Source organism: Hakea prostrata, chromosome 3 (assembly GCF_041222555.1).
Source record: "Hakea prostrata isolate BN-2017 chromosome 3, UWA_Hpros_2, whole genome shotgun sequence".
Classification (NCBI taxonomy): Eukaryota; Viridiplantae; Streptophyta; class Magnoliopsida; order Proteales; family Proteaceae; genus Hakea; species Hakea prostrata.
In genome coordinates this window covers 62,695,232-62,711,990 of record NC_142602.1, presented here as the reverse complement: position 1 = coordinate 62,711,990, position 16,759 = coordinate 62,695,232, and the positions used below count along the sequence as shown (strand labels likewise).

Genomic DNA, 16,759 nt, shown 5'->3' with positions numbered 1-16,759 from the left:
TAAGTTATAAATTCAATAAAAGAATAAATCACTAAGAAGTCACGTAAAACTATAAATTAGATCATAGAAAAAGAAGACAATAACATATTGAAAGTGTGAAGATTATACTTACTGTGGAGAAATCACAAAAAGAATATCACCCTTCGATAGAGGGCCTTCAACGCTTGGAATTATCTTCTTCTTTTCTCTGCACCCTTGTCTTTCTTTTCTATTCTTGCTTAACCAATATAGGCTCTCAATTCTCTTCTTTAATATACCACACGTTCTCATCATCTTTCTTCTCTCCCCTCAATATTCCTCAAGATTCCTCAATATTGTCTCTTCCTAAACTACACCTAAATCCTCCTAAACTCCACGTTTCTTTCACCATCAATTTTTCTCTCCTCTCAATATTCCCTCCTCTTACCATCCATTTCTCTCTCCTCAATATTCCCTCCTCCTAACCTCCACGATTCCATCAACCATCTCCTCCTGAATTCCCACGTTTTCCTTATTTTCCCATACTTAGTTTCTCTAAATACTTGATTCCCTCAATATTGGATTCCTCTTTTTATTTGATTACATATTTTGTCTCTCATGCAGTATTTGATTTGTCTTTTATTCCCTATTTATGCATATCTCCCTATTTATGCAATATTTTCTTTATCATTTAATCATTCTTTTATTTATGCAATGTTTTTGACTTCCACGCATGAAATCTTGGGACCTCTTTCTTTATTCAAGGAACTTTTTAACCGTCTAGCTAATTCACAACCTATGATTGAATTTAGCAAATAAATCCTAGTAACTATGTTAATCCCATACTAGTTCGGCTTTTAACGGTAATTATTTGAATATCAATACAAAATGCCAAGACTACCCCTATGTTTTAGTTGCGGGTGTTACAGAGACAAAAGTGTGAGAGACAATTTGATTACCTATATGAATGCAAATCACGCATAACAATCACGTTTAATTTATTTCTTGTTGAAGCACAATCATGTTTTGGGGATTCTAATAAATATTGTTACATTTTTTTTTTTTGGTAAAAAAAGTTAAAAACTATGTAAAATAGAAGGGCAGAATAGAATTGAGTTCCCCGCATTCGGATAGGAGTCTGTTCGTGTGTCAAGTCATTGAATGCCTGGCCCGTGATATTCAGGAACCAACTCTTGTACCACAGGTAGGGCATCCAACTCTGGACACTTGGACGGACACTTTGCTCGAATGCAGGTATCACGGGCAGGGCATTTACTGGCTGGATGCCTTGAGAGACACCTTGCCCAGATGTAGAGGATTTGAATCTAGGGGAATACAAAAAAGGTAGTTGGAGATGATTCCTCTTTTTCGAACCAAACATCCTCCGGAGAATCCTCTTTCCTATTTCTCTTGCTGGAATTGGGTTTTGAACGGGTCCTAAGGAAGGGATCTACTCTAAAACGCAAACAGGTGCCTACATTTAGCATGTAGTTGGGGGAAGTCTTGATCTCAAGATGAGATGGGAGCTGTCTTGTTGTTTCATTGTTTGTTGCCATCTTCCATTCTTATGATCATCAGAAACTGGAGAAACTAACTGCCTTAAATTTATATGTTTCGGTGCAAATTTTTTTCCCCCTCAGTCACAATCCCAAGAAACCAACCCCCCTTGGCTGCGGGGGTTGATGTTTCTAGTGGCAGAGGTGGTGTTGCTGGTAGCGTCGATGTGGGTCAGGGTGTGGCTCAGATCACCTTTCTTTTGTGATGGATGTGTCAACCGGTGCACCAAAGAAGGTGATGGTGATTACTGACCCAACAAGAGAGTCGGCTGGAGCACTCCAATGGGCTCTTTCTCATGCAGTAGTAGAGAACGATGAGCTCTTTCTCTTACATGTAGATCAACCCATTTCATGGCGCAACTCATTCTCTACCTTTCTTAGAAAACCTTCCTCTCAGGGTTTTCCTACTTCCAATTCTTTATCTCCTTCTTCTTCTTCACTGGAAGGATTAGGTGGTGGTGGTGGAGATAATTCTGATTTTCTAGATGTAATGAAGAGTGCATGTGAAGCTGCTCAGCCTAAGGTGGTGGTGCACATAGAAAGGGTGGAAACGGATGGAAAGGACAAGGCCTCTACCATTCTCTCTAAATGTAGAATGCTTTCAATTGAGGTCCTTGTTATAGGTCAACGTCGTAGTCTTTCCAATGCTATAGGGTGAGTTTTCCTGAGTTTGGATCACCTCCTGGTCAATGGTGAAGAAAAACGTGCTCTCGCTTCTCCACCACGCAATAGTTGTGGGCTTACCTATAAAATAAATAAATAAAATCAGAGGTAAAATTATTAGTGGAATCCATCCTCTGTTGTGTGCTTCAAAAGTGTCAATGAGCACATTGTTCTCCATGATGGGAGCTGATCGGAATCGATCTTTGATCAAATTCATGTTTTATATGTTTGTTGTTCTTCTTCCCAAGTGAAAAGATATGTTGAAATCTGAACAGCTTTAACCCATTAATAGTGAAGATGTGTGGTTCTAAGCTTCTTGACGCCAGTGATTTCCTGCGCGCCTTTCCCTGTTCATCTTTGTTCTATAGAAAAGAGACCTCCCTTTATTTCAAATAATCTTTGTGTTTATCACAAGTGTAAGAAAAAACAAGAGAGAAAAATAGCCTAAATGCACAGCAAAACCAGAAAGGCAAACCCTATTGTAAGGGTGTTACAGCTCGGGAAGAGAATCAAAGATGCCTATGATCTGTATGAACATGACAACACAAGAAAACATTTGCTGTTTTCATATCTAAATTTATATCATAGACAAGTGTTAATTTTGAAAGTGGTTTTTCCCACCTTCTAACCGAAGTTGTTCTTATCTGACTCTAATGTGAAGAACAGACGTAGGCTGAATGGTGGGAATGCAAGAGGGACAAGAGTGCTAGATACAGCTGACTATTTGATCGAGAACAGTAAGTGCACATGCATTGGAGTTCAGAAGAAGGGACAAAACGCTGGCTATCTTCTTAACAGCAAAAAATACAGAAATTTCTGGCTTCTTGCATAGATTGAACAGAATGCCAAATTCCATAGAGCTTCCTGTCACCTTGGGTTTCTACTATGGTTTGAGTTCAGCCTAGGAATTCTCAGTGCACGCCACTTTTGTTGCATGTTGGAGTTCGCCGAGGCCATATCTGAAATTTGTTTTATGTTGTTCGCTAAATCAGATAGCTATTTGCAGTGTCATAGTGAATGAATGTGTTCACAACAAAAGCTAACTGATGTGTATTTTAAACCATGAAGAGGCTTAATGGACTGAGCTCCACAAACTTTGGAACCTCATTCTACAAAAGTGAAAGTCCAGTTCTCAAAACCATGTAGAGGCTTAATGGACTGAGCTCCACAAACTTTGGAACCTCATTCTACAAAAGTGAAATACCAGTAAATCTAAGCTTGTTACCAAGATTCATACAACAACTACTGGATCAGATTGACATTTGTTTCTGGTATTAGATTCTGTTCTTCTGTCCTCCAGAATAGAGAAATGCGAGTAATAAGAAACATAAGTAACACCAAAAATGTTGTATTATTTTTAATATAATAAAATAATACATGTTTCATTTTATTGGATTTGTAAGTGCGGAAAACTTTCCTTAATTTATTTTAGGAAAGTGTATTATTACATAGTCCCACATTGGAAACCGAGGTGTCGGAATCCAGGTTAATTAATAGGTACCACCTATTAACTTTGATTTATAATAGTGAGACACGTCAATGCGTATGTAGTGTATGAGCGAGGACGGTGTATCGTCCGAGCGTGCACGCGCGGTGTGGGCTGTTAAGGCATTTATGGCACACGCTTGCATCGCTTCAGCGAGATCAGATCTGAACCGTGTATTTTGATCAATGGCCGATCTAGGGCGATGGAAGTAGATCCATAAATATCCTTTTGATGGTTCAATATGGACCGTTAGATCGTGCGGCCGAACGATCTGACGGCTCATATTTGAATGTCAGCATTCGTATCCCTATAGAGAGGTGTACTCATACGAAGAGTCATGAACTGTTCAGAAGAAGCACCTCAATGCCTATAAATACGTTCTAGCTTCACAACAGCAAGATATATGAAAATTTCTCTGTTCTTGAGTTTTGTTTGTGCTTAGCAAAACTTGGGAGATTCAACTCAAGTTGTGCTTCTTTGTATCCCGGGAGACGGTTTCGCAGTACCTCATAGCACCTTGATGTGAGGGCGAATAACATCTTAAGGAAAGCGATGTTGTAACACGCCTAGAAGTTCCAACTTCCATACTGTGATCATCATCTGTTCGTTTCTATTACAATCTTAAGACGTTATTCTTATTTGAGATGGCACAGTCACTGAAGCAACTTGCGACGGACATCATCAAGTTGGATCTTTTTGATGGAACTAACTTCAAGCGGTGGCAGAAGAAGATGCATTTCCTGTTGAGTCAATTAAGTGTGGTGTATGTACTAACGACACCCAAGCCAGAAGAGAAGGAGGAACGAAACGATCGGCCGAGACGCGGAATAGGCAAAAGTGGGAGACTGATGACTACTGCTGCAAAGGTCATATTTGCAATTCTTTGTCTGACACTCTGTTCAACATGCACCATGAGAAGCAGTCTGCAAAAGAGATATGGGATGCTTTGCAGAACACCTATCTAGTGGAAGATGCGACGAGCAAGAAGTTCCTTGCAAGTAAGTTTTTCTGATACACCATGGTAGATAATAGAAAAGTGATGGAACAGTTTTTTGAAATAAAACAAATCCTCAATCAATTCTCCCAACATGGTATGAAAATGGATGAAAGCATTGTTGTTTCAGCTATTTTAGATAAGCTGCCTCCCTCTTGGAAAGATTACAGGAAAAGTTTGAAACACAAGAAGGAAGATGTCACTATTGCAGAACTAGAGAGTGATATGCAAATTGAAGAAGGGGACAGAACCCGTGATGGTACTGATACCTCTAAAGTTCTTGTAGTGGAGGAAGGCAAAGACCCTAAAGAGAAGAAAGATTCTGACAAAGGTAAAATGAAGAGGAAGGGGAGCTCAAGTTCTAATTCCAACAAGAAGCATAAATTTGATCCAAAGAAAAAGGGACCCTGTTATCACTGTGGCAAAATGGGTCATATCAAGAAGGAATGTTGGCTTCTGAAAAAGAAGTCAGATAAATCAGATTACAAGAACAACCATAAGGAGAACCTAGTGGCTATGATTTCTAAAGCTAATGTTCTTGGTGTTGATACTTCCTGGTGGGTCGACTCTGGTGCTACCAGACATGTTTGTAATGACAGAAGTTTCTTTTCTGAGTATAAGTCAGAAGAAGATGGGAGTATTCTCTATATGGGAAACGCATCCACTGCTACAGTGAAAGGAAAAGGGAAAGTGAAACTTGAGTTCACTTCTGGAAAAACCCTCACTCTGACAGATGTTTACCATGTCCCAAAAGTTAGGAAGAACCTTGTGTCTGCAAGTCTTGTAAGTAAATTTGGGTTCAAACTTGTATTTGAGTCAGATAAATTTATTCTGACCAAAGGTGGTTTCTTTGTGGGGAAATGATATGTGTATGAGGGTATGTTTAAGTTAAACATTGTTCCTGTTTCAATGAATAAAGTGAATAATTCTGCTTAGATGCTTGGTTCGTTTTCTTTATGGCATGGTCGATTAGGACATGTGAATTTTCGTAAAATGAATGATATGGTTAAACTAGACTTGCTTCCTAAAGTTAACCATGATGTAGATAATTGCAAAACATGCATGCTGACTAAGATTACTAGGAAGGCTTTTCCTAATGTGAATAGAGATTCTAACATTCTAGATTTGGTACATAGTGACGTTTGTGATCTCCACAGTACCCCTACTCGAGGAGGAAAGAAATACTTTGTAACATTTATTGATGATTGTTTCAAATTCTGTTATGTATATCTCTTGAATGCCAAAGATGAAGTTTTGAAATATTTTAAATATTTAAAAGTGAGTCTGAGAATTTTTGTAAGACAACCATCAAATGTCTTAAGAGTGATAGAGGTGGGGAATACTATGACCCTGAATACTTTGAAACTGTGGGCATAGTACATGAGGTCACAGCACCTTATTCTCCTCAGCAAAATGGGGTGGCAGAAAGGAAAAATAGGACTTTAATGGAAATGGTGAATGCTATGATGTCCTATTTTAGTTTAAGTAGTGGTTTCTGGGGTGAAGCGTTATTAACAGACTGTCATATACTAAACAGAGTTCCTTTCAAGAAGAGCCCAAAGACCCCATATGAACTTTGGAAGAAACGAAAACCAATTTTGGTGTACCTTAGGATTTGGGGCTGTAGAGCTATTGTGAAAATTCCAGAACCAAAAAGGAAGAAACTAGGTGAAAGAGGAGTTGAGTGCATTTTCTTAAGATATGCTTTGCAATAGCAAAGCATATAGGTTCATGGTTATTGAACCTAATGACTCAATAGAGTTGAACACTATTATTGAGTCAAGAGATGCCATTTTTTATGTAACCAGATTCTCTTCCATTCCTAGGACCACAAGTTCTTTAACTGTGAGAGATATAAATGAAGAGTCTCAAACACCTAGTGCAGAACCAAGGAGAAGCAAAAGACAAATGACTTAAAAATCTTTTGACCCAGATTTCTTTATGTATCTAGTTGAAAGTACTAGAGAAACTCAGAGTAATCAAACCTTATTGTCTTTAAATGTAGAGACAGATCCTAAAACATATGAGGAAGCTATGAAGTCACAGGATGCTGCTTTCTGGAAAGAGGCCATAAATGATGAAATGGACTCCATCATAGGAAATAATACTTGAAAATTAGTTGATTTAGCCCCTAGCTCTAAAACAATAGGGTGTAAGTGGATTTTCAAAAGGAAATTAAGGGTTGATGGAACCATTGATAAATTTAAGGCGAGGTTAGTGGCAAAAGGTTTCACACAAAAGGAGGGCATAGATTATTTTGATACTTATGCTCCAGTGGCTAGGATTGCTACTGTTCGAGTTTTAGTTGCGTTGGCATCTATATATAAATTTGTCATTCATCAAATGGATGTCAAAACAACATTTCTAAATGGTGAATTAGATGAAGAAATTTATATGCAACAACCTGAAGGGTTTGTTGTGAAGGGACAAGAGCACAAGGCCTGTAAGTTAGTGAAATCACTATATGGACTCAAATAAGCACCAACACAGTGGCATGAGAAGTTTGACAAAGTAATTCTGTCAAATGGGTTTAAAATACATGAGTTCGACAAATGTGTGTGTAGCAAGTTTTCTGGAGGAAAAAGGTGTGATAATTTGTTTATATGTTGATGACATGCTTATATTTGGTACTGATTTAGAACAAGTAGAAATTACTAAAAAGTATTTGTCTGCTAGTTTCAATATGAAAGATATGGGTGAAGCTGATGTCATTTTGGGCATTAGAATAATCAAACATGGTGATGGGTTAATGCTGACACAATCTCAATACATTGAGAAAGTGTTGAAGAAATTCAACCATTTAAATTGCTCACCGGTTAGTACACCTTTTGACTCTAGTGTCAAGGTTAGTACCAAATAATGGAAGAGCTGTGTCTCAAACAGACTATGCTAGTGCTATTGGTTGTCTAATGTATGCAATGACCAGTACAAGACCAGACATAGCATATGATGTAAGAAAACTTAGTAGGTACACTAGTAACCCTAGTAACCTACACTGGAAAGCTGTGTTTAGGATTTTTAGATACCTAAAGGGAACAACTAGTTATGGCTTAAGGTACAGTGGGTATCCTTTTGTTCTTGAAGGGTTCACAGATGCTAGTTGGATAACAGACAGCGAAGACCACTCATCCACAAGTGGTTGGATATTCACTCTTAGTGGGGGTGCAATATCTTGGGGTTCAAATAAGCAAACCTGTATTGTTGATTCTACTATGGCAGCAGAGTTCGTGGGGTTAGCTTCTGGTAGTAAAGAAGCAGAATGGCTTAGGAATTTATTGATAGAAATTCCATTATGGCCAAAACCCATGCCACCAATATCGCTTCATTGTGATAGTGAAGCAACCTTGGCTAGAGCATATAGCCAGATTTACAATAGAAAGTCAGGACATATTGGACTTAGACACAGTTGTGTGAGGCAGTTGATAATTGATGGAGTAATTACCATCGATTTTGTAAGATCAAGTCAAAATTTGGCAGATCCATTGACAAAAGGTCTTACTAGGGATTTGGTCAAAAATATTGCAAGAGGGATGGGTCTTAAGCCCATTTCCTAAGATCACCAACAGAGGAAACTCGTCTCAATACTTGAGATATCAAATTTGAGTTCAATGATTAAAGTACTTTGTATGGAGTGGTCTGCAAGCACTAATTATATACCATCCCATAGAGGAGTGCTTGGTTCCTGTAATGTAGATGGAGGATGAGCTATATGCTCTTAATAGATCTATAACAGTTTTTGTTGTTGAGGTGTTTATTACAGGACACTTTTGATAGATCTACCTAAGTGAGTGCATGAAGTGAGGCCGCTTCTGTTGAGTTTGGGCTTAGACTCTAAGCACTCATGATACGGGGTAGGAACAAAAGGGGCTTACGGGGGGGCGGTTTGGGGAGGGGATGGGGGGAAGGAGGGGGGGGGGGGGGGAGGGGCGGCCGGGGGAACAAAGAAAGGACGGAGGAAACGACTGGGTAACTTTATAAGCCTTTAGGGTTGGGTTTATGGAGAGGGGGGGGTGGACCCCCCCCCCCAACTAATAAGTTGTTGGTTGGTTTTTTTTTTTTTTTTTATTATTAATAAAAAAAAAAAAAGAATGGAAAAATTAATAAAATAAAAAAAAAAAAAAAAAAAATAAATACTATTGGCCCCCTGTACTTTGATTTTATTACTATTGTATCCCCTGTACTTTTCAAAATTACTAATCCAACCTTCAACTTTGTCTATAATTACTATTGCCCCCCTACCGTTAAGTTCCGTTAGTTAACTGATGATGTGGCATCTTTATATTTTCTCAAAAACCCCAAAATACCCTTATACTTATCTCTTTATTTATTTACCTTTTTGTCAAGTTACAGTAGTACCCTTAATTAACTGTGGGGAAAAAAAAACTATAATCCGTTTTATTCTTTAATAAAAAAAATAAAAAATAAAAAACAAAAAATACCAAATAAAGAAAGAATGATTGAATAAAACTCAAATAGAAACTGAAGAGGAAGGGAAATCGAATTCAACTCAAATTGGAAACTGAATATCACCTAAAAAAATTCAAAATAAATGAAGTTTAGTGAAGGTGGGAAACCAAATCGGATTTGAATTTTGTCCATTTCATTAATTCAAAATAAATGAAGTTTAGGGTAAAATTGACTTTTAATATGGTTTTATAAATAGGATAGAATTGTCTTTTAATTTCTTTATTTTAATGAAGGGCAAATTAGACATTAAATCTTCAAACTTAACGGCAACTTAACACCGTTATAAGGAAGGGGGGCAACATTAATTTCGTAAAGAACAGGGTTTTATTAGTAATAAAATCAAACTACAAAGGACAAAAAAAAAAAACCAAAAAAAAAAATTTATGTTTCATTTTATTGGATTTGTAAGTGCGGAAAACTTTCCTTAATTTATTTTAGGAAAGTGTATTATTATATAGTCCCACATTGGAAACCGAGGTGTCGGAATCCAGGTTAATTAATAGGTACCACCTATTAACTTTGATTTGTAATAGTGAGACACGCCAATGCGTGTGCAGTGTATGAGTGAGGACGGTGTACCGTTTGAGCGCGCTCGCTCATGCACACAGGCGGCGTGGGCAGTTAAGGCGTTTATGGCGCATGCTTGCATCGCTTCGAGCGAGATTAGATCTGAACCGTGTATTTTGATCAACAGCAGATCTAGGGCAATGGAAGTAGATCCATAATATCCTTTTGATGGTTCAATATGGACTGTTAGATCGTGCGGTTGAACGATCTGACGGCTCATATTTGAACGTCAGCATTCGTATCCCCACAGAGAGGTGCACTCATACGAACAGAGTCATGAACTATTCAGAAGAAGCACCTCAATGCCTATAAATACGTTCTAGCTTCACAACAGCAAGATATACGAAAATTTCTCTGTTCTTGAGTTTTGTTTGTGCTTAGGAAAACTTGGGAGATTCAACTCAAGTTGTGCTTCTTTGTATCCTAGGAGACGGTTCACAGTACCTCATAGCACCTTGATGTGGGGGCAAATAACGTCTTAAGGAAAGCGACGTTGTAACGCGCCTAGAAGTTCCAACTTCCATACTATGATCATCATATGTTCGTTTCTTTTACAAAAAATGCATTGAAGCCATTTCTTTTGCAGTACCATAGATAAGAGCAATTAAATCGAAGGGGCCTTATGCAGCTTCAACAGTGTCCCTATCTAAGTAAATGATCATGTTAAAAAGTTTCTCCTCCACAGTGAATGTAGATCATCCTCCTCAGTGAGTATATTTGAAGGCTTCTTCAATTTCAATGAAGGCTAAATCCAGTAAGTATCAACCACAGGGGAGATGAATGGGCTACTCAAGTAACTTTGATGTAGTACTCTCAGACGACGAGGGATTTGATGTTGATGATGAGGTAGAGAATCAAGCAGGCATTAACAGAGCTAATACATTGGTTGGATTGGTGCTTGCAGGCAAACCTTATCGTAAACAAACAATTTTTGAGAGCCTCCCTACAGTCTAGAACACAGTGAAAGCAGTAGAAATTGTGCCAATGCAAAGAGATAAATACATGTTTCAATTCAAACATCCACAAGACACATGTTCAATGTGATAGAGGAGTCACGTTGGTCATTATATGGAAACCTCTTGCTGTGGAGCTTTACCCATTTAGACTTCTGTTTCCAATTCTATGATCTTTTCAACATGGAGTTCGGATTCCAACTTGCAACTAAGATTGGTGAACTGTGACTAGGGATACTTATACAGGGAACCCAATTTGGAAATAGGGCTCAGTATTTTAGATACAGGTTCACCATTGGTCGAAGAAGACTCTTGAGGCAGAGCATCACGGCTTGTCGGAGATTTGGAGTACTGCATGCTGAAATCAGAGTGAAAGTGGAGAACTCCCATTCTTTTGTGAACATGACGTCTGATAACTCTATGAAATAGAGTTAAGATTGGTAATTTTATACTTGAGATGGCTTGATTTAGGAGTATTTTGTCTTTGTTTTAGTGATAGTATTCATTAGATGTTGTCTTATTTAGTCTTAACATGCTGCATTTTGTTTAGTTCATTATTGTCACTTTTACATAAATTTCTCCTAAGATTTGTGGATGAATTTGATTGTTTCTCTTTCTCTTGAAAAATGTAGGTAAAGAGCCATAATAGGAGAAGAAGCTGTCCTCTAACTTTGTTGTGAAGTTGCTGCAGCAATACGGAGCAGAATATTCTTTGATCCAATTCAAGTGGAAATGACTAGAAGGGGCTAACTTAAGAGGACATTATTCTTGTAAATATGTGATTGTTCTCAGTCCTTGATCTGAGGAGGAAAGTTCTAATCCTATGGCCAGAATCTAACCTAATGATTGAAGGCATTTATGGAAGAAAGAGAAGAGAGGCAAAGGGGAGAGAGAAAAAGATAGCGGCACACACGGCTAAGGAAGAGAATAGAGACTTGGCTGAAGCAAGGAGAAGAAGAACCAGAGCTGGACTCATGCGGAAGCATTGAAGGCTGCTGGAGAAGTTGATTTGCTGGAGAAGAAGGCTGGAGCATATGTGGAAGCATTGAAGCTTTAGTTTCTTTCATTTTTATAAACTTATCTTCTCATCTTCTAGCTTTATGTTAACTTTAACTACTGCTGTGTTTTTAATGTCTGTTATGGGCTAAACTTGTTTTGTGTTGGGATGATAGTAGTACCTAACCTGAATTTTGAGATGTACTTATCATGTATGCTTTAGTTTTACTACAATACAACTTGTTATCAATGAATTCAGCATGATATAAATTGGTTAATTTCTATTCTTGATGAATCTTTCATGAACGATTGTTATGATTGAGTTAGCTGGAAAGTTAATGCAGTCTAGATGTTTGTTGAATTGTGTGAGTTAGCATAACCTTTAATTAGTTGTGTTAATTAGTAGGTTGGGTAGGAATATCCAATTACCTCACATTACCATTGATTGGATTGGGTTTAAATTGCATTCATATTTCAATTCTTCATAGAAATATGCAAATGTTGATTTAGGATGCTAGCTTATGTGTATTGGAAAATACCATAGTGCCATTCATTTCAAGTTCTTTATATATCTTGGGGTTGTAGTACTACTTTAGTATTTGCATTATAAAATCCAGGGGAAGGGAAACTTGATTCCTAACACACTTTTCACTCACTAAGTTCCTTCTATTGATTAATCTCCATTTTAGTCCCTTAGGTTTATTACCTGTCATTTACTTATTTAGTTAGTCAATCACAAATTAACCTTGTTAATCTCGTTTAAATCAATTTTACTTTTACATTCGAAGTTAAGGATAGAATTCTCCGTGGGATCGATACTTTACTTATCATTTATTACTTGATTGCGACACGTGCACTTGCGTAACATCTTGGTACACAAGCAACAAGTTTTTGGCGCCATTGCCGGGGATTTTTGTCATTGATAATTAGTGTGGAAGTAAGTTTTTGTTTTATCTACTGAAATTTCTTTACTTTGATATTAGTTTTCTTTTATTTCCAGGTGCTTTTACCCTTGTATGAACACGTTGCCTGATCAAGAGTTTGTACCCTTTGACTTCAAAATAGAAAGGACATTTCGAGCTAGAAGAAGGGAGCAGCGAGGCTTAGCAGTAGTTCCAACAATGGCTGAAGCAGGGAGAAATGGATTGAATAATAATAAGAATAATATGGCAGCTGAGGGTGATGATAGAGATAGGGCCATTAGAGGATATGTTGTCCCAAGGTTGCATGAGCTGAATCCAAGTATAGTAAGGCCAGAAATTCAAGCATTACATTTTGGACTTAAGCCTGTGATGTTCCAAATGCTTCAGACTATAGGACAATTCAGTGGGTTGCCAACAGAAGATCCTCATCTCCATCTTAAACTCTTCATGGAAGTAAGTGATTCTTTCAAGATACCTGGAGCAACTGAAGAAGCTTTGAGATTGAAGCTATTCCCTTATTCATTGCGGGATAAAGCAAGAGCATGGTTGAACTCCTTACCTCCACAATCAGTAGGCACATGGAATGATTTGGTAGAGAAGTTCTTGATGAAGTACTTCCCTCCAACAAAGAATGCCAAGCTCAGAAATGACATAATTGGTTTTCAACAGTTGGACAGTGAGTCTTTATATGAGGCATGGGAAAGATTTAAGGAGCTCTTGCGTAAATGTCCTCATCATGGCATTCCTCATTGGATTCAGATGGAGACTTTCTACAATGGTTTAAGTGGACAAACTCGGTCCATAGTGGATGCATAAGCAAATGGGGCTATATTGGCAAAGTCTTACAATGAGGCTTATGAGATTTTGGAGAGGATGGCCAACAACAACTACCAATGGCCAGCTGAAAGAGCTGCTGCAAATAAGAGAGTGGTAGGAATTTATGAGTTGAATGCAGTGACAGCCTTAACTGCACAAGTATCATCCCTAACTAGTGTGCTAAAATCTGTAAACTTGGCTGCAGCTGTACAAACTCAACAAAATCCAGCAGTCTCTTGTACATATTGTGGTGGGGAGCATGTCTTTGATAGTTGTCCATCTAACCCAGAATCAGCCTACTATGTTGGTAATTTCAGCAAAGCTAATAACCCATATTCCAACACTTATAATCCTGGTTGGAGGCAGCACCCTAACTTCTCTTGAAATGGTCAAGGACAAAATGTAGGCCCATCATTTATCCGAACTCGACCTTATCAGCTTCCAAGTGCTCAATAGCAAGTGAAGACTCAGCCTATGGAACCTTCTTCATCAATAGAGCTTCTATTGAAAGAATATATGGCAAAGAATGATGCAATTATTCAGAGTCAAGCATCTTCATTGAGAAATTTGGAGTATCAAGTTGGGCAGCTAGCTAATGCTTTAAGCAACAGACCTCAAGGATCATTGCCGAGTGATACTGAAAATCCTAGGCGTGAAGGCAAAGAGCATTGCAAGGTTATTTCATTAAGGAGTGGGAAACCTTTAGAGCCACCTCATTTTAAGTCCAATCAACCGAAGGAGCCTATTTCTGTCCAAGAAGAAGGGGAAAAGGAAGATCCAGTGGCTGTTCAAAAGGACCAATCTGATTCTGAAAAACAGAGTGCTGAACCACCAGCTACAGCACCATTACAACAGGGTTCTCTAGAAAAACTGCCTTATAAACCACCCCCCTTTCCTCAAAGATTTCAAAGGCAGCAACAAAACCATCAATTCAAGAAATTCTTGGATGTTTTGAAGGAGCTCCACATCAATATACCATTGGTAGAAGCACTTGAACAAATGCCAAATTATGTGAAATTCATGAAAGACATCCTTTCTGAAAAAAAGAGATTTGGAGAGTTTGAGACAGTAGCCATGACACAAGAGAGTAGTGCCATCTTGCTGAACAAGCTTCCTCAAAAATTAAAGGATCCTGGAAGTTTCACCATTCCTTGTGTTATTGGAGAGAATTATATTGGGAGAGCCCTTTGTGACCTTGGAGCTAGCATTAACCTTATGCCAATGTCAATCTTCAAGAAGCTTGGTGTGGGAGAAGCAAGGCCAACTACAGTAACACTTCAGCTGGCTGATAGATCCTTAGTTCATCCTGAAGGAAAAATTCAAGATGTCTTGGTAAGAGTTGATAAGTTTATCTTCCCTACTGATTTCATTGTTCTTGATTTTGAAGCTGATAGAGATGTGCCCATCATTCTTGGAAGACCCTTCTTGGCCACTGGAAAGACTTTGATTGATGTGCATAAAGGAGAATTAACTATGAGGGTAAATGGAGAGCAAATTACTTTCAATGTTCTCCAGGCAATGAAATCTCCAGATGAGGTAGAGCAATGCTCTATTGTAGATATTATTGAAGAGCTAGTTTTAGAAGAAGTGGAGACAAAGGGCATTAAAGATCCATTAGAGCTTTCATGGGCATCCGAAATTTCACAAGTAGGTGATGAAGCAAGTAGCTGCATGGCTTGGTTAGATGCAAGACCAGCTGAGACATTAAGAGGGAGTAGATTTGATCCTCTTGTATTATTTGAGCTTGCAACTCCATCCCTTAAGCCATCAATTGAAGAGCCTCCTGTGTTAGAATTGAAGCCTCTTCCAGGACACCTTAGGTATGCCTATTTGGGTGAAGAAAAGACACTTCCGGTTACCATTTCAGCAGTGCTAACAGCAGAGCAAGAAGATATGTTAATTAAAGTGTTGAAAAAATATAGCAAAGCATTAGGATGGACCATATCAGATATCAAGGGAATCAGCCCACCAATTTGCATGCACAAAATTCAGCTGGAAGACTATTGTAATAATTCCGTGGAGCATCAAAGGAGGCTAAATCCAATTATGAAGGAAGTGGTTAAAAAGGTAATCATTAAATGGTTAGATGCTGGGGTTGTGTATCCAATTTCAGACAGCAAGTGGGTGAGTCCAGTACAATGTAGAAAGGAGGAATGACAGTTGTGGAGAATGATAACAAGGAGCTGATACCTACAAGGATAGTGAATGGGTGGAGAATATGTATGGACTATAGAAAGCTCAACAAGGCTACAAGGAAAGATCATTTCCCTCTACCCTTCATTGATCAAATGCTTGATAGATTGGCTGGAAAAGAGTATTAATGCTTCTTAGATGGATATTCAGGTTACAATCAAATAGTCATTGCTCTTGAAGATCAACATAAGACCACTTTCACTTGCCCATATGGTACCTTTGCCTTTAGAAGAATGCCTTTTGGTTTTTGTAATGCTCCAGCCACTTTCCAAAGGTGTATGATGGCCTTTTTCACTGATATGGTGGAACAATTTGTGGAGGTGTTTATGGATGATTTTTCAGTTTTTGGAGAAACATATGTTGAATGCCTCACTCGGCAAAAGTTCTATAGAGATGTGAAGAAACCAATTTGGTCCTCAACTGGGAAAAATGCCATTTTATGGTTAGAGAAGGGATTGTTCTTGGACATAAGGTTTCCAAACATGGTCTAGAAGTTGATAAAGCCAAGTTTGCCATTATAGAAAAATTACCACTACCATCAAGTGTGAAAGGGATTAGAAGTTTTCTTGGCCATGCTTGGTTTTGTAGAAGGTTCATAAAAGATTTTTCACAAATATCTAAACCATTGTGTAGCTTGCTTGAAAAAGAAAGTCAGTTCAACTTTGATGAAGCATGTATGATAGCATTTTTAGAGTTGAAGAAGAAGCTAATCTCTACACCCATCATTATGGCACCGGATTGGTCTATTCCCTTTGAGGTCATGTGTGATGCTAGTGATTGGGTTGTAGGACCAATTTTGGGACAACGTAAGAATAAGGTATTCCATTCAATCTATTATGCTAGTCGGACCCTATCTGTCACATCCTCCCAGCCGGTACCCTATCTGGCATACCCGAGAGTGTGATCCACAGCCCGAAGATCAGGTATCGAGTAATCAACCTCCCACATAAACAATAACATAATCATGAACAATAATAATAAAAGTGCGGAAGATAAACCATAGTTCCAATAAGGAAAGAATGAATCATATATAAATCAGAGTACTAGATATAATCAGAGTGTCAAAAACAGATAAGTAAAGTGAGGCAAAATCCCACTCTACAACCAGCGGAAAAGTAGTTCTAAAAGAGAATAAGCAAGACAAAATCTAATCCCAGTAGCAAGTACAATGGATAACTAAATTGTTC

General features: G+C 38.2%; 1 protein-coding gene and 1 non-coding gene across 2 annotated transcripts; one reads left to right on the top strand and one right to left on the bottom strand.

Annotated features, from left to right (window-relative positions):
• The first annotated feature begins 1,669 nt into the window (after nucleotides 1–1,669).
• On the top strand, nucleotides 1,670–3,009 carry LOC149022712 (uncharacterized). The gene is made up of 2 exons (XM_089147338.1): nucleotides 1,670–2,168; nucleotides 2,844–3,009. Exons 1-2 carry the CDS (start codon nucleotides 1,720–1,722, stop codon nucleotides 3,007–3,009), a joined length of 615 nt encoding a protein of 204 aa, XP_089003464.1. The 5' UTR covers nucleotides 1,670–1,719.
• Nucleotides 3,010–13,199: 10,190 nt separating this feature from the next.
• Nucleotides 13,200–13,306, bottom strand: LOC149022711 (small nucleolar RNA R71). Its single transcript, XR_016172579.1, has one exon. It is a non-coding gene; the product is annotated as a small nucleolar RNA R71 (small nucleolar RNA).
• Between the last annotated feature and the right edge of the window lie 3,453 nt (nucleotides 13,307–16,759).

Excerpts from the sequence above, each read along its gene's own strand:
- LOC149022712 (XM_089147338.1), top strand. The coding sequence starts at position 1,720 with ATGGATGTGTCAACCGGTGCACCAAAGAAGGTGATGGTGATTACTGAC. Across the intron at positions 2,169-2,843 it reads AGTCTTTCCAATGCTATAGG|ACGTAGGCTGAATGGTGGGA; the intron begins GTGAGTTTTCCT and ends TGTGAAGAACAG.